General features: G+C 44.2%; 1 protein-coding gene across 4 annotated transcripts in view; it reads left to right on the forward strand.

The window, feature by feature from the left end:
* The window catches only part of SLC25A21 (solute carrier family 25 member 21), a 420,995-nt gene that overhangs the window by 387,626 nt on the left and 8,037 nt on the right, over nt 1–25,332 (forward strand). For all 4 annotated transcript variants that reach the window (XR_012247354.1, XM_073638942.1, XM_073638943.1 and 1 more), the window contains exons 9-10: nt 21,174–21,355; nt 25,021–25,073. Coding sequence is in view for 3 of the 4 variants with exons in the window: in XM_073638942.1 (XP_073495043.1) it covers nt 21,174–21,355; nt 25,021–25,073 (235 nt within the window). In the remaining variant the exon portion in view is untranslated. The remainder of the gene's footprint in view (nt 1–21,173; nt 21,356–25,020; nt 25,074–25,332) is intronic.

A 25,332-nucleotide genomic window follows, 5' to 3' on the forward strand; every position in this document is an offset into this window, starting at 1 on the left:
CTTGTGAAAGTATTTGGCCCCCTTGAACTTTTCTACCTTTTGCCACATTTCTGGCTTCAAACATAAGGATATAAAATTCTATTTTTTTTTGGAAGAATCAACAACAAGTGGGATACAATCGTGATGTAGAACGAAATTTATTGGATATTTTAAACTTTTTAAAAAAATTAAAAACTGAAAAGTGGGGCATGCAATATTATTCGGCCCCCTTGAGTTAATACTTTGTAGCGCCACCTTTTGCTGCGATTACAGCTGCAAGTCGCTTGGGGTATGTCTCTATCAGTTTTGCACATCGACAGGCTGAAATTCTTGCCCATTCTTCCTTGCAAAACAGCTCGAGCCCAATGAGGTTGGATGGAGAGCTTTCGTGAACAGCAGTTTTCAGCTCTTTCCACAGATTCTCGATTGGGTTCAGGTCTGGACTTTGACTTGGCCATTCTAACACCTGGATACGTTTATTTTTTAACCATTCCATTGAAGATTTTGCTTTATGTTTGGGATCATTGTCTTGTTGGAAGATAAATCCTCCGTCCCAGTCTCAGGTCTTTTGCAGACTCCAACAGGTTTTCTTCCAGAATGGTCCTGTATTTGGCTCCGTCCATCTTCCCATCAATTTTACCATCTTCCCTGTCCCTGCTGAAGAAAAGCAGGCCCAAACCATGATGCTGCCACCACCATGTTTGACAGTGGGGATGGTGTTTTGAGGGTGACGAGCTGTGTTGCTTTTACGCCAAACATATCGTTTTGCATTGTGGCCAAAAAGTTCGATTTTGTTTTCATCTGACCAGAACACCTTATTCCACATGTTTAGTGTGTCTCCCAGGTGGCTTGTGACAAACTTCAAATGAGACTTTTTATGGATATCTTTGAGAAATGGCTTTCTTCTTGCCACTCTTCCATAAAGGCCAGGTTTGTGCAGTGTATGACTGATTGTTGTCTTATGGACAGACTCTCCCACCTCAGCTGTATATCTCTGCAGTTCATCCAGAGTGATCATGGGCCTTTTGGCTGCATATATGATCAGTCTTCTCCTTGTTCAAGATGAAAGTTTAGAGGGACGGCCGGGTCTTGGTGATTCTCCTTTCAATATGATAGCTTGCACAGTGCTCCTTGAGATGTTTAAAACTTGGGAAATCTTTTTGTATCCAAATCTGGCTTTAACCTTCGCCACAACAGTATCTCGGACCTGCCTGGTGAGTTCCTTGGTCTTCATGATGCTCTCTGCACTTGAAACAGAACCCTGAGACTATCACAGAGCAGGTGCATTTATACGGAGACTTGATTACACATAGGTGGATTCTATTTATCATTACCAGTCATTTAGGACAACATTGGATCATTCAGAGATCCTCACTGATCTTCTGGAGTGAGTTTGCTGCACTGAAAGTAAAGGGGCCGAATAATTTTGCAAGCCCCACTTTTCAATTTTTAATTTTTTTAAAAAGTTTAAAATATCCAATAATTTTTGTTTCACTTCACGATTGTATCCCACTTGTTGTTGATTCTTCCCCCAAAAAATAGAATTTTATATCTTCATGTTTGAAACCAGAAATGTGGCAAAAGGTAGAAAAGTTCAAGGGGGCCAAATACTTTCACAAGGCACTGTATTTTTTCTCAATATGGATGTATTCCCAATGGATGATAGGAAGCTCCACTTATGAAAAATATTTTACATTTAGAGCGGTGTAAGAGATTTGGAAAACATGGCTGCTTCCATCCAGAAAGCGCACCTCTGTTGTCCATAGGCTGTGTGCAACTCCACCCATTACACTGGGCTGGAGAGGACCTGTGAGAATCTACGTAAATATGCTATTGGTCAAACCAATATACTAAAAGGGAGAAATGCGGGTGTGCTGCGCTGCTGGTGAAGAATTCACAGGATTCAGATGAATAGAAATAGCTTGAAGTTTATTCCCAACGTGTTTCTAGGTTGAACAGACCTCTTCCTCAGGGGAACCACAATTCATCTCTATTGTGGTTCCCCTGGTGATGAGGTCAGTTTGACCTAGAAAAATGTTGGGAATAGACTGCAATCTATTTCTATTACTCAGAATCCTGTGAATTCTTCACTAGCAGCACAGCACACCCGCATTTCTCCCTTTTGGTATATATCGACGTTGGTTTTATTCAACCAGCAGAGCAGCATCAGCTGGGGTATTGTTATCTAAGGCTATACAAGTGCCGGGGGTTCACAGCATTACAAGGTGAGCGCAAAAAACGCAGTAAAATCACATTTTATTTGTTTAATGCCCCATGTGCGCATTTTGTCAATCACTAGTCGCTTTGTAAAGCCGAGGACTAGATAGGGGGCCTAGGGTGATCTCTTGGCTAAGCATCTTGAGCTACAAATCGTTTCTTTTTTTATTTTTTCAAATCTGTAAATGTAAGGTTTTTTAATACAAAATGTTAAAAGCAAAGGATATGTAATGTAAACTATGTTGAAAAATGTAAAAAAATAAATAAATTGTGAAAACCAGAGCTATGAATTTGGAGTCTGTGTCCATTTTGGTTTAGTCAATATAAAATGGACCGACTCTGAGTCCTAAAATATATAATAAATTGGTACAGTACTTCAATGCAGGATGTGCTGTTAATGTTTTCATAAGAATTTGAGAAAGTTATGAAATGTCCTATAAATGTCTGTTCTGTTCCTGATCTCGGCTTTTAGTTGGGATGAATCTGTTCTGCACTTTATGTACACGCTCAGTAGTGACAAGTGCCGTGCTGTGGAGTCGGAGTCAGGGAAATTGAGGAGTCGGAGGGTTGACTTACCGACTCCACAGCCCTGGTGGAAACTGGAAATGTGCTTTAAAGGGAACCTGTGAGTAAATGCTGCTCAGAGCTGAGCAGTTTGACATCTCATTTTATGTGAAAAGGTTCAGTGTAACGTGCAAGGAGGGACCAGAGGGGCGTAACTAGGTATCAACTCGGACTGACCAAGGTCGCATGGCAGCTCAATCGACTCCGTGAACCAGGGAAGAACCGAGCAGAGGGTCCAGGTGCTACTCTAGGCCAGTCCTTGTATGAGAGCAGGTAACTCCCACGGGTCAGAAGGCAGGGACTGACTGGTACAGCAGATGAGCACGGCAGACTGACGGGTGATCCGGGTAGACGGACTGGCAGACACCACAGGTAACTGGCAGGAGTCTCCAGGTAGGCTGGCTGGTAGGCATGGCAGGCAACTGGCAGGCAACCTGCTCTCATGCAAGGACTGGCCCAGAGTAGCACCTGGTCCCTCTGCTCAGTCCTTCCCTGGTTCACGGAGTCGATTGAGCCGCCGTGCGACCTTGGTCAGTCCGAGTTGATACCTAGTTTTGCCCCTCTGGTCCCTCCTTGCACCGCAGCACAGAGGTTCCACCACCCAGATCCGTAACAGTTTGCACGGGCCATGGAACCCGGTGGCCCCCAGGCTCCTTCGCTTCCTGACCTGTACCAGGAGGTTTCTCGTCAGAGATCCCAACAGGAAACCATCCTGACTTACCTGCGGTCTGTCAACTATCGCCTGGACACGTTGTCCGTCCCACCTGTGTCCGCCTCGAGCCGAGCGACACCCGCTCCGGCGGCGCCTCTCCCTACCAGTGCCAGGGCATCCAGCTCTGGACCCCAGCTCTCTGCGCCTCCTCGTTTTGGGGGTGACCCCGTCTTATGTCGGGGTTTTCTGAGCCAGTGCACGCTGCACTTTGAACTACTGGTACATCAGTTTCCCTCTGACCGGGCCAAGGTGGAGTTCATCATGTCTCACCTCACCGGGGAAGCATTGGCATGGCTAAACCATCTATGGGAGAGAGGGGATTCCCTGGTATCCAATCTTCCGGCTTTCCTCACTGCCTTCCGGAAGGTCTTCGATGAGCCCAGACGAAGGACTTCTACTGCCTCCTCATTGCTCCGTCTCCACCAAGGGAGTCTCACCATGGGCCAGTATGCCATACAGTTCCGTACCCTCGCTTCTGAGCATGCCTGAAACAACAAGGCCCTGGTGTCCATCTTCTGGGAGGGTCTTTCCGGACGGATCAAGGACGAGCTAGCCGGCCAGGACATTCCATACCACCTTGGATGACCTGGTGTCACTAGCTACCCGGATTGACATCTGTTTCCTGGAACGAGCTAAGGAGACTACCCGGGAGAGAAGATTTCCTCGTCTTGCTCCTGTTTTCCAGAAACCTGCCTCCCAACCAGCAACTCCCTGGCCACGCTCGCCCGAACCCAAGAAGATGGACCAGACCAAGATGGTCAAGTCTCGCCAAGAAACACGCCGAGCCGAAGGGAACTGTTTCTACTGTGGCAGTAAGGAGCATCTAATCCGTTCCTGTCGGGTGAAGCCGAGAAACTCCAGTGTCTAGGACCGCTCGGAGAGGTCGTCCTAGGCAAGAGTAAATCCTCTCCGTTCTTGACTCTATCCGTTTTTATTTCCTGTGGAGTGAACCGCTTCTTTGAAACCGCCCACCTGGATTCCGCAGCCGCTGGGAATCTCATTTCTCAGTCCCTTGTAGAGAAGTATCAGATTCCCACCAAACCTCTGGCTGAACCATTGGCAGTCACTTCTGTGGATGGAAGACTCCTTCCGGTGACCATCTTGTACGTCATAGAGCCTGTAACCCTTCAGGTGGGAATGCTGCACTCGGAGAGGATCTCCTTCCATGTGCTATCCAGACTCTCTCACTCCCTTTTGCTGGGTCTACCCTGGCTACAGAGACATGAACCCGTTCTGAATTGGTGATCCGGTGAGGTGCTCCGTTGCGGGCAGGATTGCCATGAGACCTGCCTGGTTTCGGTTCGCCCGGCTCGACCTCCGTCTACTCCGGCTAATTTACCTGGTCTACCGGCACCTTACTGGTTCTATGCAGATGTCTTCGACAAGAAGGAAGCAGAGACATTGCCACCTCATAGGCCATATGATTGCCCTATCGACCTGGTACCCAGTGCCACTCCACCCCGTGGGTGTATCTATCCCTTGTCGCTGGCCGAAACCCAGGCCATGTCGGAGTACATCGAAGAAAATCTCGCTAGGGGATTCATCCAGAAATCTACCTCCCCGGCTGGAGCTGGATTCTTCTTCATAAAAAAGAAAGACGGTTCACTACACCCCTGTATCGATTATAGGGGACTCAACCAGATTACTATAAAAAGTAAATACCCCCTGCCACTCATCTCTGAGCTGTTCGACCGCCTTAAAGGCGCGAAGATCTTCACCAAGCTCTATCTTCGTGGGGCGTATAACTGGGTCCGGATCCGTCAAGGAGACGAGTGGAAGACGGCATTCAATACCCGGGACGGCCACTATGAATACCGTGTGGTGCCCTTCGGCCTCTGTAATGCTCCGGCCGTCTTCCAAGAACTAGTTAACGACATCTTCCGTGACCTCTTAAATTCATGCGTGGTGGTGTACCTAGGCGACATCTTGGTCTTCTCTCCGGATCTACCCACACACCAGAGGGATGTTCGTCAGGTCCTGCTTAGGCTCAGGCAGAATCACCTATACGCAAAATTTGAGAAATGCCTCTTCGAGCAGACCTCTCTTCCGTTTCTTGGCTATATTATCTCTAAGACTGGTCTACGGACCCCGAGAAGGTCTCTGCCGTCTTAAAGTGGCCCCGACCGGAGGGATTGAAGGCGATTCAGCGATTCCTGGGCTTCGCTGACTATTACCGCCTCTTCATCCCACATTTCTCTTCCCGGACTGCACCCATCTCTGCGCTCACCCATAAGGGAGCAAATCCTAAGGAATGGACGTCCGAGGCGGAGGAGGCCTTCCTCTCCTTAAAACAAGTCTTCTCTTCTGCCCCGGTGCTGCACCGTCCGGATTGCAACAAACAGTTCTTTCTGGAGGTTGATGCTTCCTCTTCCAGAGCCGGAGCGGTGCTCACCCAGAAATCTCCGTCCGGGAGAATGGTAGCCTGCGACGTCTTCTCCAAGCTTTTCTCTTCGTCCGAGCGCAACTATTCCATAGGAGACCGAGAACTGCTAGCCATCAAGTTGGCGCTGGAGGAGTAGCGTTACCTGCTAGAGGGGGCTCTGCACCCGGTGGTCATCTACACGGACCACAAAAACCTGGCATATCTACAAGATGCCCAAAGACTCAATTCGCGTCAGGCCCGGTGGTCTTTGTTCTTCGCCCGTTTCAACTTTACCCTACATTACCGCCCTGCGGACAAGAAAGTTAAAGCCGACACTTTGTCCCGATCCATCCTGTCTTCCGATCAAGAGGAGGAGCCTATGCATATCATCGATCCCTCCAAAGTGATGAGTGTGGCTCCCTTGGACCTGTCTCATCTCCCACCCGGTAAGACGTTTGTAGCGGTTCTGGATCGTAAGAAGTTTCTTCACTGGGGTCATTCATCTCAACTAGCCGGCCATGCAGGCCAGAGGAAGACCTTCCTGTTCATTACCCGGCATTACTGGTGGCCTTCCCTGCGCAAGGATGTTGTAGACTTCGTCATGGCCTGTTCATCCTGTGCCCGCAACAAGGTTCCCAGACATCTTCCACCCGGCCGTCTCCTGCCTCTTCCCGTACCTGCTGCCCCATGGCAACACATTGCTATGGACTTTATTACTGATCTCCCTGTTTCTGCCGGTTGTACTGTCATTTGTGTGGTAGTTGACCGCTTTTCTAAAATGGCCCACTTTATCCCTCTGCCTGGTCTCCCATCTGCATCTGTGCTGGCTAAGGACTTCATCCATCACATCTTTCATCTCCACGGCCTACCCCTCCACATTGTGTCTGATCGAGGGGTCCAGTTCACTTCACGCTTCTGGAGAGCTACGTGTAAGCTGCTGGATGTCTCCCTGGATTTCTCCTCTGCTTATCATCCTCAGTCCAATGGCCAAGTGGAACATATCAACCAGATCCTTACCATCCTCCTCCGGCACTTCGTCAACGCTCACCATGCCGATTGGGTAGAGCTCCTACCATGGGCCGAGTTCTCCTATAACAACCATGAGAGCGAATCTTCTTCCAAGTCCCCATTCTTTGTGGTCTACGGTCAACATCCCCATCCCCCATTCTGTTTCCCGTCTCCGCTTCAGTGGACAATCCTGCCGCGGGGTCTCTGGTCAGCAAATTTTCCACCATTTGGGAGGACACTAGATCCGCACTTCTTCAATCCTCCGAGCGGATGAAGAGACATGCCGACAAGAGACGTCTGGAACCACCTCAATTCCGCCCGGGAGACCAGGTTTGGCTCTCCTCCAAACATGTTCGTCTCAAAATACCCTCCTATAAGTTGGGTCCACGGTTCATCGGTCCATTTGAAGTCCTCAAGCAAATCAATCCAGTGGCCTACAAGTTAAAACTCCCGGCCACATTACGGATTCCCAACTCCTTCCACGTATCTCTCCTCAAACCGGTTGTTCTTAATTCTTTTTCCGACGATCCAGGTACCTCCTGTCTCCGCTGAAGACATCTATGAGGTAGAGAACATTCTGGCCACCAAGAGGTTAAGAGGAAAAAACTTTTTTCTGGTGGACTGGAAGGGGTTTGGCCCTGAGGAGAGAACTTGGGAAGCAAGGGAAAACATCCACACCCTGTTTCTTCTTAAAAAATTTTTTAAGGCCTAAAGAAGAGGGAGCGTAAAGGGGGGGGTACTGTAGCATCGGCGTCTCTGCCCCCTGACAGGTAGAGACGCCGTCCCCCTTACCGCCGCACTCCTGGCCCGGCGTCTTCCGGCTCTCCTGCTGCTGGCGCGCGCAGCTTCCCGGGCACTGTGCTCCCTCTCTCTTAAAGGGGCCGCCCACGCCATCCTAAGGAGTCCCCGGCCAATGGCCAGAGGACTTCTCATATAAAAGGCACCTCCTCCAAAATGGAGGTGCCCGTGCAAGGTTGTAGCTCTGTGTTCTAATTCTACTTCAGCCCTCAGGTCCAGGTGCTAGTCTGACTATCAGTCCATTCCGCCAGCCTGACTACCAGTCCAGTCCGCCAGCCTGACTACCAGTCCAGTCCGCCAGCCTGACTACCAGTCCAGTCCGCCAGCCTGACGTCCAGTCCGCCAGCCTGACTACCAGTCCAGTCCGCCAGCCTGACTACCAGTCCAGTCCGCCAGCCTGACTACCAGTCCAGTCCGCCAGCCTGACTACCAGTTCAGTCCGCCAGCCTGACGTCCAGTCCGCCAGCCTGACTACCAGTCCGCCAGCCTGACTACCTGTCTCCGCCAGCCAAGTACACTCTCCAGCCTGACGGTCTGCCTACGGTCCAAACCCGCCAGTCTGTCAGGGGCAGAGACGCCGATGCTACAATATGCAATAAATAATTTAATCTTTATTGAGAAAGCGAAGGATAGAAATAAGCGAATCAAATTCACTGCGAATCTCCCCAAAAAATCATATTTGCCATTTTGCTGCACTATTTTTAGGGCAAGGATCGGGTTAGAAAAATAATACAATATTATGCTCGCCTCACTGCTCACCTGTCCTGCCACCTGGTTCTCAGCTTGTTCCCTCCGGTCCTCCGGCACTGGTTCCTAGGCCTCCGGCACGTCCCACACTGACTAGGCCATATACACGTCATTGTAGTATAGCTAAAAATTTGCAAAAAGTGCACAATAGGGCATGACCTGGGCAATAAACGTTGTAAATAGTATGGTATTGTTCACCTGGCTGGGTTGTGTCAGGCACAACTCCTATGCAGATATAATGCAGATTGTGTTTTTTGTCCTGATGAAGGAGTTTGTTCAACTCAGAAACACGTAGATTAATAAAACTGCTCTTTGCTCAACACCATCATCTACATTGGATATATTTTTAATCAGCAGCGCAGGAGATTTATCCCTTTCAAATATAGCATATACAGTACAGACCAAAAGTTTGGACACACCTTCTCATTTAAAGATTTTTCTGTATTTTCTTGACTATGAAAATTGTACATTCACACTGAAGGCATCAAAACTATGAATTAACACATGTGGAATTGTATACTTAACAAAAAAAAGTGTGAAACAACTGAAAATATGTCTTATATTCTAGGTTCTTCAAAGTAGCCACCTTTTGCTTGATGACTGCTTTGCACACTCTTGGCATTCTCTTGATGAGCTTCAAGAGGTAGTCACCGGAAATGGTCTTCCAACAATCTTGAAGGAGTTCCCAGAGATGCTTAGCACTTGTTGGCCCTTTTGCCTTCACTCTGCGGTCCAGCTCACCCCAAACCATCTCGATTGGGTTCAGGTCTGGTGACTCTGGAGGCCAGGTCATCTGGCGTAGCATCCCATCACTCTCCTCCTTGGTCAAATAGCCCTTACACAGCCTGGAGGTGTGTTTGGTGTCATTGTCCTGTTGAAAAATAAATGATGGTCCAACTAAACGCAAACCGGATGGAATAGCATGCCGCTGCAAGATGCTGTGGTAGCCATGCTGGTTCAGTATGCCTTCAATTTTGAATAAATCCCCAACAATGTCACAAGCAAAGCACCCCGACACCATCACACCTCCTCCTCCATTCTTCACGGTGGGAACCAGGCATGTAGAGTCCATCCGTTCACCTTTTCTGCGTTGCACAAAGACACAGTGGTTGGAACCAAAGATCTCAAATTTGGACTCATCAGACCAAAGCACAGATTTCCACTGGTCTAATGTCCATTCCTTGTGTTCTTTAGCCCAAACAAGTCTTTTCTGCTTGTTGTCTGTCCTTAGCAGTGGTTTCCTAGCAGCTATTTTACCATAAGGGCCTGCTGCACAAAGTCTCCTCTTAACAGTTGTTCTAGAGATGTGTCTGCTGCTAGAACTCTGTGTGGCATTGACCTGGTCTCTAATCTGAGCTGCTGTTAACCTGCAATTTCTGAGGCTGGTGACTCGGATAAACTTATCCTCAGAAGCAGAGGTGACTCTTGGTCTTCCTTTCCTGGGGCGGTCCTCATGTGAGCCAGTTTCTTTGTAGCGTTAGATGATGGTTTTTGCAACTGCACTTGGGGACACATTCAAAGTTTGCCCAATTTTTCGGACTGACTGACCTTCATTTCTTAAAGTAATGATGGCCACTCGTTTTTCTTTACTTAGCTGCTTTTTTCTTGCCATAATACAAATTCTAACAGTCTATTCAGTAGGACTATCAGCTGTGTATCCACCAGACTTCTGCACAACACAACTGATGGTCCCAACCCCATTTATAAGGGAAGAAATCCCACTTCTTAAACCTGACAGGGCACACCTGTGAAGTAAAAACCATTTCCAGTGACTACCTCTTGAAGCTCATCAAGAGAATGCCAAGAGTGTGCAAAGCAGTCATCAAAGCAAAAGGTGGCTACTTTGAAGAACCTAGAATATAAGACATATTTTCAGTTGTTTCACACTTTTTTGTTAAGTATATAATTCCACATGTGTTAATTCATCGTTTTGAGGCCTTCAGTGTGAATGTACAATTTTCATAGTCATGAAAATACAGAAAAATCTTTAAATGAGAAGGTGCGTCCAAACTTTTGGTCTGTACTGTACACATCATTGACGTCCATGACATGCGTGCAGCCTAGTCAACATGGGACATGCCGGAGGCTTAGAAGTTTGCGGAAAAAGCATCAGTTTGACAAGGTAGGGAATAGATGAGCCTCGAGGTGAGTGTAATATTTTATTTTTTTTTAACCCCTTCCCAGCCCACTGTTAATTATGACTCGAGGTCTGCAGACACCACACTGTATTAATCGTATTTAATGGCAATCAGGATACTTCCAATTTGACTTAAATTTCCCATTTGGATTTGAGCAATTCCCCCGAATTCGATTTTTGACAGTTTCGCATATCAATAACGAAAGGAGAATATATTCCATGGCCGATTACTTGGATTTATCATTGGAACGGCATTAAAGTATGTAAAGTGTTGAGCAAAACAATAAACAGCTGTTTAGGGCATAGGTCACTACATGAAATGTCACTTCTGGGAGCAATTCACATCCATGGCAGAACGTGTCGTGCCTTTGTGCCCATTATCACAGTTGTCGATGCACTTTGAAGTGTATGTCAGTGTGTGATGTACCATTAGGAGGAGCGTGAGGCATGTAATATATCCCCCCCCAGTATCCCTGACCAGCATACACGTGGTTTAAATGGAGTTTTCCGCCTAGCACCCCATCAGCCGGTGACTCCCAGGAGAAAAAATGTAGCGGATATAATTTCCAAGAAGTACTTGCAGAAACTTGCATCCTGGAACTATCGCACTACACAATTTGTGGCTGTCGTATCACAGGCAGTCTATACCTCCAGATGTGAGAGAACCGTCTAAGCATCGAGCTGTCAGCAGCCTTAAACTGGGCATTAAATTTGCATCCCAATTAAAGCTGTTTGCAGGTCATTTTTGCCAAAAACAATAAAAGTCTTTGAGCCGGTGATGGGGGGGTACAGGAGGGGGCGTCACTGATGGGATCGGCATGTGTGACTTGGAAGTTAGCAAATACTGAATCGTTTTTCATATGCTCGGTCGGCCTCAGCAGACCATAGAGAAGCTAAACCCTAGGCTCTGTTTACCATAAACCCTCCAGCCTCTGAAACACCATAAAAACGGCACAGACCGCCCATCTGTCTCTGCAATCAGAAGTCTCGCTAACTGCAATTAGCTTTATTAACCCTGACAATACCAGTCTTGGCAATAACATGCACTCTAAAATTCTGTCATTGGAGTCAAAGGGATTGTCTACTTAAGAAATCCCATATTTGTACACCTTGTTATGAAACTTTGAATTGATAGAGGATGAAGCCTCCATAGAAATTTAATTTCTTGGCTAAAGTGGAAAGCAGCTACAAGGACCTCTCTGAAGGACATGTCCTGCATTACACAGACAACCCTTCATTTACAAAAGATCTTTGTAATACTTAATGTCACATTTGGGGGCGCTGCAAGAAGCTTCAAATACATTGTGTGGTTGTCATGGAGGAGGGTAATTTAAATAGAGCATTTCCTGTACTGGAGCACTCCGCGTAAACCACATATAAATAACATGGTTATCTACTCATTTGAATTAGCTTCATGTGACACCATAGGTTACGTGCCCACGATCAGGAAGAGCAGCGTTTTGGACGCAGCATATTTTTGCTGCGTCCAAAATTCTGCGTTCTAATTACCGCACTTGTGTTTTATTAACATGCGGATACACCACATATAATAACATTCTATGGGTAGAAAACACACAGCAGAGACCAGCGTCTCCACTACAGAAATTGACATGCTACGGCTTGTAAATCCATGCCGTGGATGAGTTTATGCAGCGTTAAATAGAGGCACAGTGGGCATGGGATTTTTATAAATCCTATCCACTGTGCTTGTAATGTAGAAAGCAGCATTTGGACTCCTCGCATATACGCTGCGTCCAAAACGCTACTATTCCTGATCATGAGCACATAGCCTTTTGACTCCCTGAGTGGCCACTGTTTTCCCAAACCTCAAAAACTACTGAATTTTAAAAGGGACCTTTTGCTGGATTTTTTACATTTAAACTGAGTACCTTCTCCAATTGCCTCTGTCCCACCGATTCTGGAACAGTTTTTCTTTTTTTCTGTGTCCCTTTGTTCTAATGTTATACCCCCAGAAATAAAGAAGCAAATTTTTGGGCATGTACCACAGAACTTGGCTGTGGGCGTGCCACTTTTCAAATGCAACATCCAATGAGTATCCAATATGGAATATTACATTTTCAACAAATAGTTGCCATCGGTCGGCATCTGTCATGCTCATTAGTGTCACAAAAAGGCTCTCGCGGTTAGTAGAAAATAGTCTAAATTGGACTTTTTTGAGTATCCAAAAAATTTCTTGTATATGGCTAGTTTGAAGGGCATCTGTTAATAAAATCAATCCTCCAAGCCGTCTATATGGGCACACAAGTCATATAAAGTTGAATAAAATTATTCCTTGATATCTGCGATCCAATGTCTTATTCCATAGAAACCCACATTTTTCTTAATAGCTGTTAAGATCTATGGGTCGGACATAGATCTCCCTGAGAATCTGCCTCCAGAGCTTACTTTAAATGAAAGGGGGCATTACCAGTGTGAGACATGTAATGACTGACAGTCTGTTCTCCTGATCTACATGTCTCACACTGGTAACTCACCCTTTCATTTATAATAAGCTTCGGAGGCAGATTCTCTGAGAGATCTATGTGCAGCCCATAGATCTTAACAGCTCAGTTACATATTAAGAAAAACATGGATTTCTATGGAATAAAACATGGAATCGCAGATATCAAAATATCATTTTAGTCAGCATCCTATGACCTGCCTGCCCATATAGACGGTTTACGAGGGTTGAGCCTACTGACAGATTTCCTTTAAGAGATATCATTTAACTGGATCCTCCTAGAAGTATATAATTTAAGATTGATTATAATTATTACTGCTACCCATCAATGTTGTCAATGCCAATTAATATTGCGTTCAGTAGAGAAATGCAAAAAATGCAAAACACTGATTGCATAGACGTATACCATTAATATGTGCCGCATTAGGAGCAATTCCCATTACTATACCTCTATGTTCTTTTGAGGGATGTTAATGGTTGACCATTCATGAATCACTCTGTTCATGGGTGGCAATACACACTGAAGGTAGCAGATATTGCCTATATTGGCACACAAACTACAACACCTACTAATACATAATACCATGAATAAGAACAACAGGTCCATTGAAGTGTGCAGTAAATATGGTCCACATGTGTGAGAAGGGGTGGACTGCCCATCACCGAAGCTCCAATCTATTGTGTGCGCATTCAGTGCCTGCAATGATAAATGAACTTCAGAGCCCTGAGCTGCGAGCACCTGGTATTAACAGGAGGTCTCTCCTACCACAATGTTATTCCAACCTAACCCTGTTTATCTTCTGAGATCAGATGAGACCCACGTTCTCAGGTTATCATAATCCATCATTTTTGCCGTCTTTCTTGTCTCTGTCCTTCTACTTTTTACATTTATTTGGACTGTGGTTTTGGAATTTGCTTCAAAAAGAAGAAGTTTGAGTTGGTAAAAATGGTCTCCTACTATTTATTTGGGAGCGAGGTTTGTCGGCGGCATGTTGTACATTTTCCATAATAATTAGGAAAATGTATAAAGATTCTGGATTAGAAACAAGACTCTTAGATATCGCAGATCTATAAATTACATCATCCCAATATAAAATTAATTTCCATCTATGTTGCAGTTTATAAATAAGGAATTACCTAAAATGTAAAATTACAGTATATGATGTTACCTAGACATGTGGTATTCTTAAAGGGTTTTTCTCCTTTAAGGAAACCTTAGTCCTCTAGAGCAGGGTTCCCCAACTCCAGTCCTCAAGGCCCACCAACAGGTCATGTTTTCAGGATTTCCTTAGTATTACACAGGTGATAATTACATCACACACAGGCAATAATTCCATCACCTGTGCAATACTAAGGAAATCCTGAAAACATGACCTGTTGGTGGGCCTTGAGGACTGGAGTTGGGGAACACTGCTCTAGAGCATATGTGTCAAACTCCGGTCCGCGGGCCAAATCTGGCCTGCAGGGTGGTTATATTTGGCCCATGAAACCAGAACCACCACCCCTATGTGGGGCCATTCTTCTGTATGGAGGACTATGTGGTGCCCATAATACTGTATGGAGGACTATGTGGGGCCCATTATACTGTATGGAGGACTATGTGGGGCCAAGTATTCTGTATGGAGGACCATGTGCGGCCCATTATGCTGTATGGAGAACTATGTGGGGCCAATTATTCTGTATGGAGGACTATGTGGGGCCCATTATTGTGTATGGAGGACTATGTGGGGCCCATTATTGTGTATGGAGGACTATGTGGGGCCCATTATGCTGTATACTGGTTGGCCCGCGACTTTGTCCAAGTTTTTCATTTGGCCCTCTGTGTGTTTAATTTTGACATCCTTGCTCTAGAGCAAGTTTGCTATAAAAACAAAAACCAAAAACGCTATACGCGATGTCCCCAATTCTTCCACTGCTCGAGGTGTCTGGATGTTGACGTGGCATCAGAACCATAGCCTATCAGTGAGCTTGGAGGCTTTGCTGGTGTAGAAGCAGCGCCTTGCTCAGAGCCGCAGAGCTCACTTATTGATTGGCTTTTGTGCTGTTGATGTGACGTCAGCACCGCAGCCAAACACAGTCACCGGGAGCAGCGGTGGAGACTCACCGGTGGACCTAGAGTGCATATAGTGATTATAGTGCAGTTTGGTTTTTATACCAAACTTCGCCAGCGGAGGAAGATTTACTGCAAGGGAACAATCCCTTTAAGTGCTATAAGGGCACATAGGTGTCATATAGTGGGGTCTCCCATTTATGGGCTACAGGGTAGAGTTGCTGTACACAGTGTCTTTCACTTCAACATATGCAAGAAGCCACTGGAGTGGGAATACCTGCAGGCACCCAAGGCTAAGTGAATTGTTGACCAGGAGATTTTACCAGCTAGATCAGGCCAGTCCTGCTCATTGTACTCTGCCACCAGCTGGTTTTCTAGGCCTTAAAATGACAAAGGCTATCCTTGTGTTAAAGTATAATACAATGTCATACTGAGACTGAAAATATGTTTCTGGTGTTCTTTGAACCCCACAACATGCACACCGCGCACTTTTCCGCACGCTCGTCACTGGCCATAACACTGTGTCTTCTTTTACAGGACTGTTCCTGGTATTATCCATAATATCCTATATGCTCATGCTATACAGGGTTGTCAGCAGTGCAGAAATTCCTAGACAGTCCGTCAAAATAGGACACTTTTTCCCAGTCCTTTTTCCCACCTTTTTTAAGGTGGAGAAGCCTGTAATAACTGTAATTCTCATCCTTCTACAGTTCACAGCAAGTCCAACTGATGTCTTCATATCAGAATTATGGGCTGTAAATATGAATCCCTTAAAATCGTAACAATTTATTATGGTTTTCCAATGTGTGCGTAAAAATTGTTGGCTGTCCGTGGTTTTTGGAAGAGCTATCCAGAAAAAAAATAAATCAAGTTGGCAACCCTGATGCTATACCATGCTAAATATCACAACCTGCTGCCTGGCAGATTATACTCCATGGCTTGCCAACTTCTCCAGAATGAACAAGAGGCTCCCAAAATAAGGTGAGTGCTCCTGGACCCTGGGAAGATTTGTAAATTTTGTAAATAAAACCGTTCTCTCCCTTATTCCAGCATTTCTGGAAGTTTTTTTTTGCACCAATGCATTGTGGTGGGGAGAGAAGGCAGATAGGGAAGAATGGATGTAGAGGGGTGTAGCTTGGAAATAAGGGGTTCCCAGTGAATACCCATCTCCTAGTAGTATGCCATATCATCCACTGGAAGCTTGGTGTCTAGGGGAGACTATATGTGGACCAGTATTGTGGCCACTAGCAGTAGTCCATATGCCTCTGCACCTAGTGCTATCTACTGCTGTTGGCGCATGAACTACTATTGACCTTCTAATAAATTTTGTCTGGTGCTTAGGGTAGGGTCACACAACCGTTTTCTCCACATCTGTGAAAAACGGTCCAATTATTCTGATCGGAGTTTGGTTGGAGTTTGGTTGGAGTTTGGTCAGAGTGGCATCGGGTTTTCTCAGACATGGAGATAGAAAAAAAAGTTTCTTCACCTTCTCCATTCTCAGTCCATAAAAATCAGACCACACTCAGGTGTGCAGTCTGATTTTTTTTCATGGACTCATAGACTTGCAGAGTTTGATCATAAAAATCAGATCGCATTCAGATGTCGTGCGAGTGCACTCGGATCAAAATCGGATTTGTCTTCAGTTTCTTCTGCTGAAAAAAATCAGACTTGTGTACAGCCCCATGGAATATTATAGGTACGAGTGCAATCTTTGTGACCACGGATAGCACTCATACAAAGAAATCAGTTGTGTGCACGCGTCATTAGTCTGAATCTATTACCCAAGTTTTTACCAGTGCAGCGAAATATCATCAGTTTTCTCTTTTGCCACCATCCTATTTTTTGGAGAAGTTTTTTTTTCTAGCTGCATTCATATCCTCCGCAATACCACAGTGTAAATAAACAATATGGCCATATGCCTCTGTGCAGGTTTCTGTTTGTCAATGGCGAAATAAGAGAATGTAAGTATCTGTTTTATACCCACCAAGAACACATCCTGTGAGTCTGAAGTTTTCTTAATGTGCGTGTTCCTTTTCGGAGTCATTACGGTATCTTTATAAACAGAGTATTTCCTGGTTAATGAGTTTACAAAAGAAAATCACAAAAACAATAACTTCTATGTTTACCCACTTTTACTTAGTAAATGACTTTTACATGGAACTGGTATAAAGTGTTTTCCGTATGTATTTATTTGTATAGGATTTGTCCTGTATTCCACAATATACAAGTTTGCTGCAACTTGGCTGTGACCATCGCAATCTCTTATTTCATAGTTTGGTTCTTACTGCAGACTTCACATTCTTACATTTGGTTCATAAGCAGGGTTTTATAGCGGAGTAGTGAGGGTCTCATTTCTGGAATCCCCACCTATTATGCAGACAGGGGTTTCCTAGCCCACGTTCTACTAGACAAGAGGACCAGCATGGATGGAAATGGAAAGATGACTGTACATGTACCCATTATACACTTATGACACATCCTGGGGGTTTGACATAAATGTCTTAGTTAGGAAAACTCTTTAAAGAGGATCTGTCACCTCTAATGACATGTCTGTTTTAGTTAACACTTGCATTCCCCATGTAATAACAATTCTGGAGCATATTTTCTTATAATTTTGGGTTGTACCACTCCTCTTCCTAGAAATTTTTGAGTACATTGTGTTTCTTTATTTTAGAACTTCTTGAAAGATCTCTACTTTAAAGGGAATCCATCAGTAGGATCAACCCTCCGTCTATATGGGCATGAAGGTCATAGAAAGTTTAATAAAATTATACCTTGATATCTGTAATTCGATGTCTAATTCCAGAGAAATCAATGTTTTTCTAAATATGTAAATGAGCTGTTAAGATCTATGGGCCGGACATAGATCTCCCTGAGAATCTGCCTCCAGAGATTATTATAAATGAAAGGGGGAGTTACCAGTGTGAGACATGTAGATCAGGAGAGCAGACTGTCAGTCATTACATGTATTACACTGATAAAGCCCCATACATTTAAAATAAGCTCTGGATGCCGATTCTCAGGGAAATCTATGTCCCGCCCATAGATCTTAACAGCTCATTTACACATTAAGGAGAACCTGACAGGTCTGATAACGCTGTTAACCTGCTGATATGGGGTTAATTTGTAGGGCAATAGCATTATGAAGACGACCGGCTGCAGTACTGGAAGAGCGGCACCCGTGTGAAAATTAGCTTTATTTCTCTCGGGAGCCGCCGGCTTTCAGTCATGGAAGCGTGCCCAGATGAATTACAGTCACTGCTCACAGCACTGAGAGCAGCGGCTGTAATCATTCCCGAAGCACTGACTGACAGCCAGCTCTGCACCGATGCACTGCTGAAACAGCTGTCAGTTAGTGCCAGGGCGTGCTTACAGCTGCTGTACTCATTGCAGTGAGCGGTGACTGTAATTGATCCAGGCACTCCTGCATGACTGAAAGCTCGCGGCTTTTTTCTTTTTTTTTGTGGGAATAGGAGGGCGATTCAAACTTTTATTTTTTTAAAACTTTTATTTTAACATTTATTTTGCTTTTTATTTTCAGTCCTTTTAAGCTGCTCTGGCAACCTATTGGCACCCTGTGATCGCATCACTCAGAGAAGAGGCTATGGCCTCCCTGGATTCCAACACTCAAGGGCAAAAATCTGTGAAACTCGGTTTGAGCACTGACTGTCCTTGGATCTCTTGCCCTGGGCTCGACAGCCTCATAGGCTGATTATGAGGCTGTCGAGTTCGGGTCTGAAGACCCGCAGACAGTCTGCGCTTTCTAGTCAAGCTCAGTCCAAGCTTCACGAATGTCTGCATGAGCCCTAACAGTGGCATTTGAATGGTTAAGCAGCTCTAATCGCTGCTGTTAGAGGCAGATGCAGGCTGTATAATACAGCTGGAACCCCATCATGTATAGTGTGCGCTCAACTGCTGAGCCAGCTCCATACGCACGCACCCAAAACCCAGAATAAATTTTAAATTATGGCTCAGACAGTAAATACAATTTTATGTTCATCTGTCCAGGAAGCCCAATGGGGCAGATTTCATTGTCCTTTCCACTATTTAGTTCAGACTTGGACTAAACAATAAAAAAAAGCATCAAATCACAACGGCTCACGCTGGATGATACATTTTATGTATTCTTAGATACTTAACTAACTTTACACCAACATTTAGTTGGCTTACTTTTCACTACTTTTTTCACCTAAATTTTGTCACAATTTGATACATGTTCTCACGTTTTACATCACACCCCTTTTCCCCTAAGGTACGCTCCTTGATGAATAAGATACAAAGAGCATCTAAAGCACAAAATAAATAAATCTAAAACTGCATCTAACAGCTTCCACAAAAATTTGGTAACTTCAAGGTGCACCTAAAATAGTAAATCTGCCTGAATGTCTTTTATTTACTTTGTATTATACAGAAATTCACTCTAATATAACAACTACACATAATGCAGAATCAATTATTACAATATAAATCAACATAAAGGTAACAGATTATAAATTTTCATTATTCAGATCAGTAAAAATGAACATATTCAAATAATATAAATTATCAAATCATACAATTCAACTGTTTTATAATGCTAATTTTTAATATTATTTGCTGACATTGACTATATATTTTATATCCAGAAACTTTGTCCTTCTAATTTTTTTTTTTTCATGACTTTTTGTTATTTTAAAACTTTTTTGCACGTTTTACAAATGTTCATTTTACCTCCCAAGAACCAAAGGGCTAATAATTTTTATGTTAATATTTTTACTCTCTTAATTAAAAAGTAAAGAAAAAAAATGATTGATGTCCACCTTTAAATAATTATCTGATTGTTTAAAATATTAAGCTCCGGTAACATGGCTGGGTGCTTTCATGTTCCTAGGAGTGTGACTGCTCCTTTAAACCATATCCTGATGCCTTCTGTAGGTAAAAGCTATTTAATTCAAGGGCACGGCCCCGCAGTGCATTACCACAGCGAGCTTGTTAGTTTAGTAGTGAGAGAACATTTCCTGCTGACAGATCTGCGACATCTGAGGAGAAATGTGGAAAAAACCTGCAGGCCAGCGACAGCGTTATATGAGCGAGTGTGTGCGTGCTTTTTTATTTTTATTTTTAATTTTTTTTTCCGCCTTTATTTAATTTAGCATTTGGGGGTCTTGTGGACACATACATATGCCTTAGCGAGCTTCCTGGTGCAGGGGCTTGCTGTCATTTGTAAAATATTCTGGCCAATTAGCTAATAGAGTACTCAGGTTTCTTGTGTTTTGATACAGTAATACTAAGTACATTGTAAAGGCCAATTACACAAATCATCCCCATATGCCGAAACCAGAGTCTCGTTATGGACTGTATTTATGAATCCTGTGTGAGGAAATGTGCCCACAGGCGATTTGGACCATGTGCGAAAACAGAGCCAATGGGATTGTCAGGGAAGACTCTTTGCAACCCGCGGAAATCCTCCCGCATCTCTCTGCAAGGAGCCCATTGTGCTGGGTGCCAGGTTTCTGATTAAAGGCACATTACCCAGAATCCTCTTAAACCCCCCGTATGAAGCTCCGAGCAAATAACATCTCCCCCACCGACACAGGCAGGAAAACACAGCATTAGCAGAACACCTAAGCCAGACGAAAAACTTCTTTACGGCCGTATTGCTCCCAGTGGAAGGCGCTTGTTGGGGCAATGAGGAGATGTGTTTTTTCTGCTCAATAAGGAGGTCAGGATTAATGTTCGGGCAAAGGCGTGCTAAGCTTTAAGCTGTTTTTCTTCTAAAAAGTGTGCCTTGTTGTATGGTACAGGTGCCGGCAAAAATACAAGTCCCAGATGAAGATTATTTTTATCGTAAGGTGTCACGCTTGCTCTTGGCAAATCCATTTTATCTCCCCATAGTTTACCCACCTGTTCGTAGGATTTCTCCTTCTTGGAGCCGGTGCCATGTAAATGAGACCACTACTTAGGTGCTGGCAGAACTCCACCCAGCTGTGGTTTCACGGTTATCTTCCTGAGCTTTTAAATCTCTCTATCACTGTAATTATAGGATGATGGTTTCTGGAGGAGGAAACCTGTGCCAGAATTTGGAACGCTCAATGTAAATTTCTTGACCTGACGTCGCACTTTTCTCATAGGATTTTGCATGTGTCGTTGCTTATCTAGGATGCAAGGCTGGAGTTCTTAAGGAAGTTTACAATTGGTTTGGCCTCTGGGACGCTAGCTTCCATCATTAACATCCCATTTGATGTGGCCAAGAGTCGGATTCAGGGGCCACAGCCAGAACCTGGAGTCATTAAATATCGCAGCTGTTGGAAGACAATTGTTACGGTTTATAAAGAAGAAGGGTATGAGGATTATGTCACATTTCTACTTTGTTACATATGTTCTGCTTGCTTTCCTTTACTTATTAGCGTGCCGTTTGCTTTTGATTTTCAATTTAAGAATCAAATAAAATTCCAACTACCTGGCCTCTTTAGCATTGAAAATTCCTAACCATTTAGAGATGAGGGAGTTGGTTGTGACAGATTGGCCCCTTACAGGATCAAAGCATGGTGGTTTTCTTGTGCAGCAGCACTAAATTGTGAGATCCATAAACTGTGCTTTGTTTAGAGAGAGCTCGGCCCCCAGACGTCACAGGTCCCAAGCCCCTTACCAATCCCCTTACCAATCCAAGTCATGATACATTTGTGTTGGATTAACAAATTACGTTTGAGAAGTAATCATCACCCACATTTTTTGCATGCTCTGAACTCGAATATTGTGAGTGCCAAAGGTTGTGCCATGGGCAATATCCTACCGTCTGAATGGTCAGTCTTTACCTATCTGACAATAAAGGTGCCCAATAAAGTAGCCAAATGCTCATTGGTTGGCAGATATCTTTCCCGACTCCCCTATACACATGAACATTTGGCTCAGCAGAACATGCATGTGTTCTTCATGGTGAAGGAGGGGGTAAGCTGCTGCCAGACGCTTATTATTACCAATCTATTATATACTGGAAGAACTAAAGGATTGCGGGTTGGAATTCAACAATCCTTCTTTCTCCAGACTTCATTTGTTGGAGTAGAATTGTGAGGTACCCATATTTCTGCTGGTGCTTCTAACTTATCCCTAATGTGTATGGAGGAATATATCTCTCCCAGGTGCAGAATAATTTAAACACCCCACTGCTGCATTGCAGATATTATCAATAATACATCCATTTCTTTTTCTTGCTTTCTGATAAGATTAGTAGGTAGTGGTAGAACAGAATATAGACTGCCAGAAAGAGCCCTGTCTTGTGCTGATAGCATCTAGGGAGGATTCCAGCAGACTTATTAACAGACCACCCCCGCTTGTTAACAAAAGTTAATCCAATAATTCAATTATGTCTGGTAGTTGTTCTTATATAGATATACCCCAGTATGATTTCTAAAGGGAACCTGACAGCTGATTCATGCTGCTTAAACCCCGGTTCGCTTTACTCCAAAACAGTGCAGCATATAATAGAAAACAGTAAATCTGGCCACGGACTTGGCTGCTTAGATGACTAGTCTAAGACTTCTGCACAGCCCATTTCTTCTGAGTGACAGGTCTCTCCCTATGTGCATGTATTTGTAGAGAAGCCGCCAGGCAGCGGCATCTTAGACTATTCACCTGAGCGGCAATGTATGTTTTCTGTGAAACGCCACAGTGTTTCAAGTCATACATACTTACCTGAAATAGCAGATACAGTATCTGATTCATGCTGCCAGCGGGTCGGGCAGTATGAATCAGCTGTTAAGCTCCCTTTAAAGAGGACCCGTCACCAGATCTAAAGTGGCCATTTTTTTCTCTTCTTTTATTCCCACTGCTCCCCTAAGTATTCTGCTTTTTTTCTATAAATCCACCATATACAATGGGTACGGAAAAAAAAATAACTTTTTAGAATTTACCAAATGGCTGCAATGAAACAGAGTGAAAAATTTAAAGGGTTCCGAATACTTTCCGTACCCACTGTAGTTGCAGAGATATGAGAATTTTTATTGGATGCAAACTTTTATGATCTTTACAAAGGGGCATGGCTAGCAGATCCTCTGGGGCGTGTTCTTATGTTGCTCTGCATTATTGCCCTGTCAACACTGCCACCTTTTAAAGACCATAACATTTGAACTAGATAAAAAGCCCATATCTCTGGAACCAGAGGGTGAATTTATAAAAAAAATAAAAATAAAATAAACTAATACTCAAAGGAGAAAGTGTTATAGATATACAGCACTCCTGTGGAGGTAGTGCTCAAGAAGGGTTCTACCTCATAAATAATGTATTAAGTACTTGGCACTCCAAGGAGAATATATGCAGATTTATTGCAGGCAAATCTAGAAATTACGGTATGTTTCGGTCCCAAAACTGGACCTTCCTCAGATACGGATTGTCACAAGATATATGTGTGAAGGTCCAGCTTTGGGGCCGGAACATTATGTAATTTCTGGATTGCCTACAATAAAATCATAAATCTGCATATATATGTTCCTTGGAGTGCCAAGTACTTTAATACATACTTAAAGGAGCAGTGGGAATAAAATAAGAAAACAAATTTATTACTTTTAATCTGGTGACAGGTCCTCTTTTAAGCATTACTTTACCTTTTATATCTCCCTTTCAGGTTTCTGGTTTTAATGTGCCATATACTCCAGAGCTGCAATCACTGCTCTGTTTAGTTATGACTATTGGATGCAGTTTGTAAACTGCCATTGTCATGCTAATGTAGTCAACTCTCATAAGGTAATTTATCAAGACTTGTCTGTACAGACGCTGAACAAGTAGGAAATATAGGAAGATTAGAGCCTTGTGTTTGCAGCTATTGGATATGGGGTAACTCGTTGCAAAAGAACTAAATAGGAAAAGTTAAATGGACTGCCAGCACAGAATGACTGTTCAAAGTAAGTCCTGCCGCTCGGTGCTTCATAACAGGGCCAATCATTTATATACACCTTCCCACCTGCTTCTTTTCCCTCTATCTCTACCTCCTTCGTCTTTTGATTGACAGCTCTGCGTTTATAGGGCCCGAGAAGGGTGGAGATAGATGGAAAACAAGCAGGTGGGAAGGTGTATAGAAATGATTGGCTCCGCTGTAAAGCACCGAGCGACTGTAGTTGGTTTGAACAGTCATTCTGTGCTGCAGAGTCCCTTTTAAGGGTATGTCCACATGGGTCAGTTGTACTGCAGATTCAGGCTGAAAATCCGCAGCGTATTAGTAGTAGTGTTGTGGATGTAATAATCACCTAGGCAGGTTAACGATGCAATTCGTTTTATTTTCTTCCGTCCACAGTCATACAGCAACTCCAGGTAGATGGCCAATATACAATGCCCTCAGTCCATAAGATCCCAACCTGGGATCAGTAGTTCCACTGCCCCAGTACCAGGCGACACCCACTGTCTCCCAACTTTTGGTATCTCCAGCCGGTATAGTCTGCAGTCGCAACCCATGCTCCTCCAGATGATGGCTGTCACGACCGTAGCACATGTATCCCACTGCAGCCAGTAACAACCCCTCCATTTCCTCGTCAATGTTCAAAATACCCCAGGCCACCCCCGAAATTGAACCCGCTTTTGGGAAGCCCCCCTTCGCCCCCAAAGCTAACTGTGCATTGGTGGCAGATTTTACTGATGCCGAGCCCCATCGGTTGGGACTGCATGTTAGACCTGTGGTGACTGCTCCACTGGGTCTACTATCCCCATCCACACAATGGGACTAGTGACTGGGAGAACAATGGCTTGAGGCCGCTGAGACACTAATGAGATTAATACAATGATTGCTTTACCTGATAATTAATCTTGGGTCTGTCCAAGAGGTAAGGGGCCACTACCACCTCCAAAGCAGGTGGAATTGTGCATTATGAGGAGTTAATGAACTGAAAAGGGCCCATATATTGTTCTTGCCTCTTCTGTCTGTGTCCGTCCCATATGAATTCTTCTCTATTGCTTCCATTGTTAAGTGTACGAATATAAGGTACATAATGGATAACACCTGTTTTTCATGTCTTTTCAGGTTCCTGGCTCTCTACAAAGGTCTTCTTCCAAAGATCATGCGGCTCGGGCCTGGTAATTCTTGTCCTAATTATCCTCGTTAGCAGTTGTATATGAAGTCATTCTAGAGTCGGTAATCGGATATTTATTAGGTGTTATCATTATTTGCGGCACTATAATTACAATTTTGTCCAAAAAAGCTGCAGGACATTATTCTCAATTAGCCACCGGTTTATGCATCAAGCTGATTAATAGCTTCATTTAGCATTAGTAATTTACGGTTCCATCTGTTCAGGTCTAGACCCAGAGCTAGGCCCGGCTTTTATGAAGGCTG

This window comes from Phyllobates terribilis, unplaced genomic scaffold, assembly GCF_046119375.1.
Source record: "Phyllobates terribilis strain yellow unplaced genomic scaffold, ASM4611937v1 Scaffold_7__3_contigs__length_470593459, whole genome shotgun sequence".
Lineage (NCBI taxonomy): Eukaryota > Metazoa > Chordata > Amphibia > Anura > Dendrobatidae > Phyllobates > Phyllobates terribilis.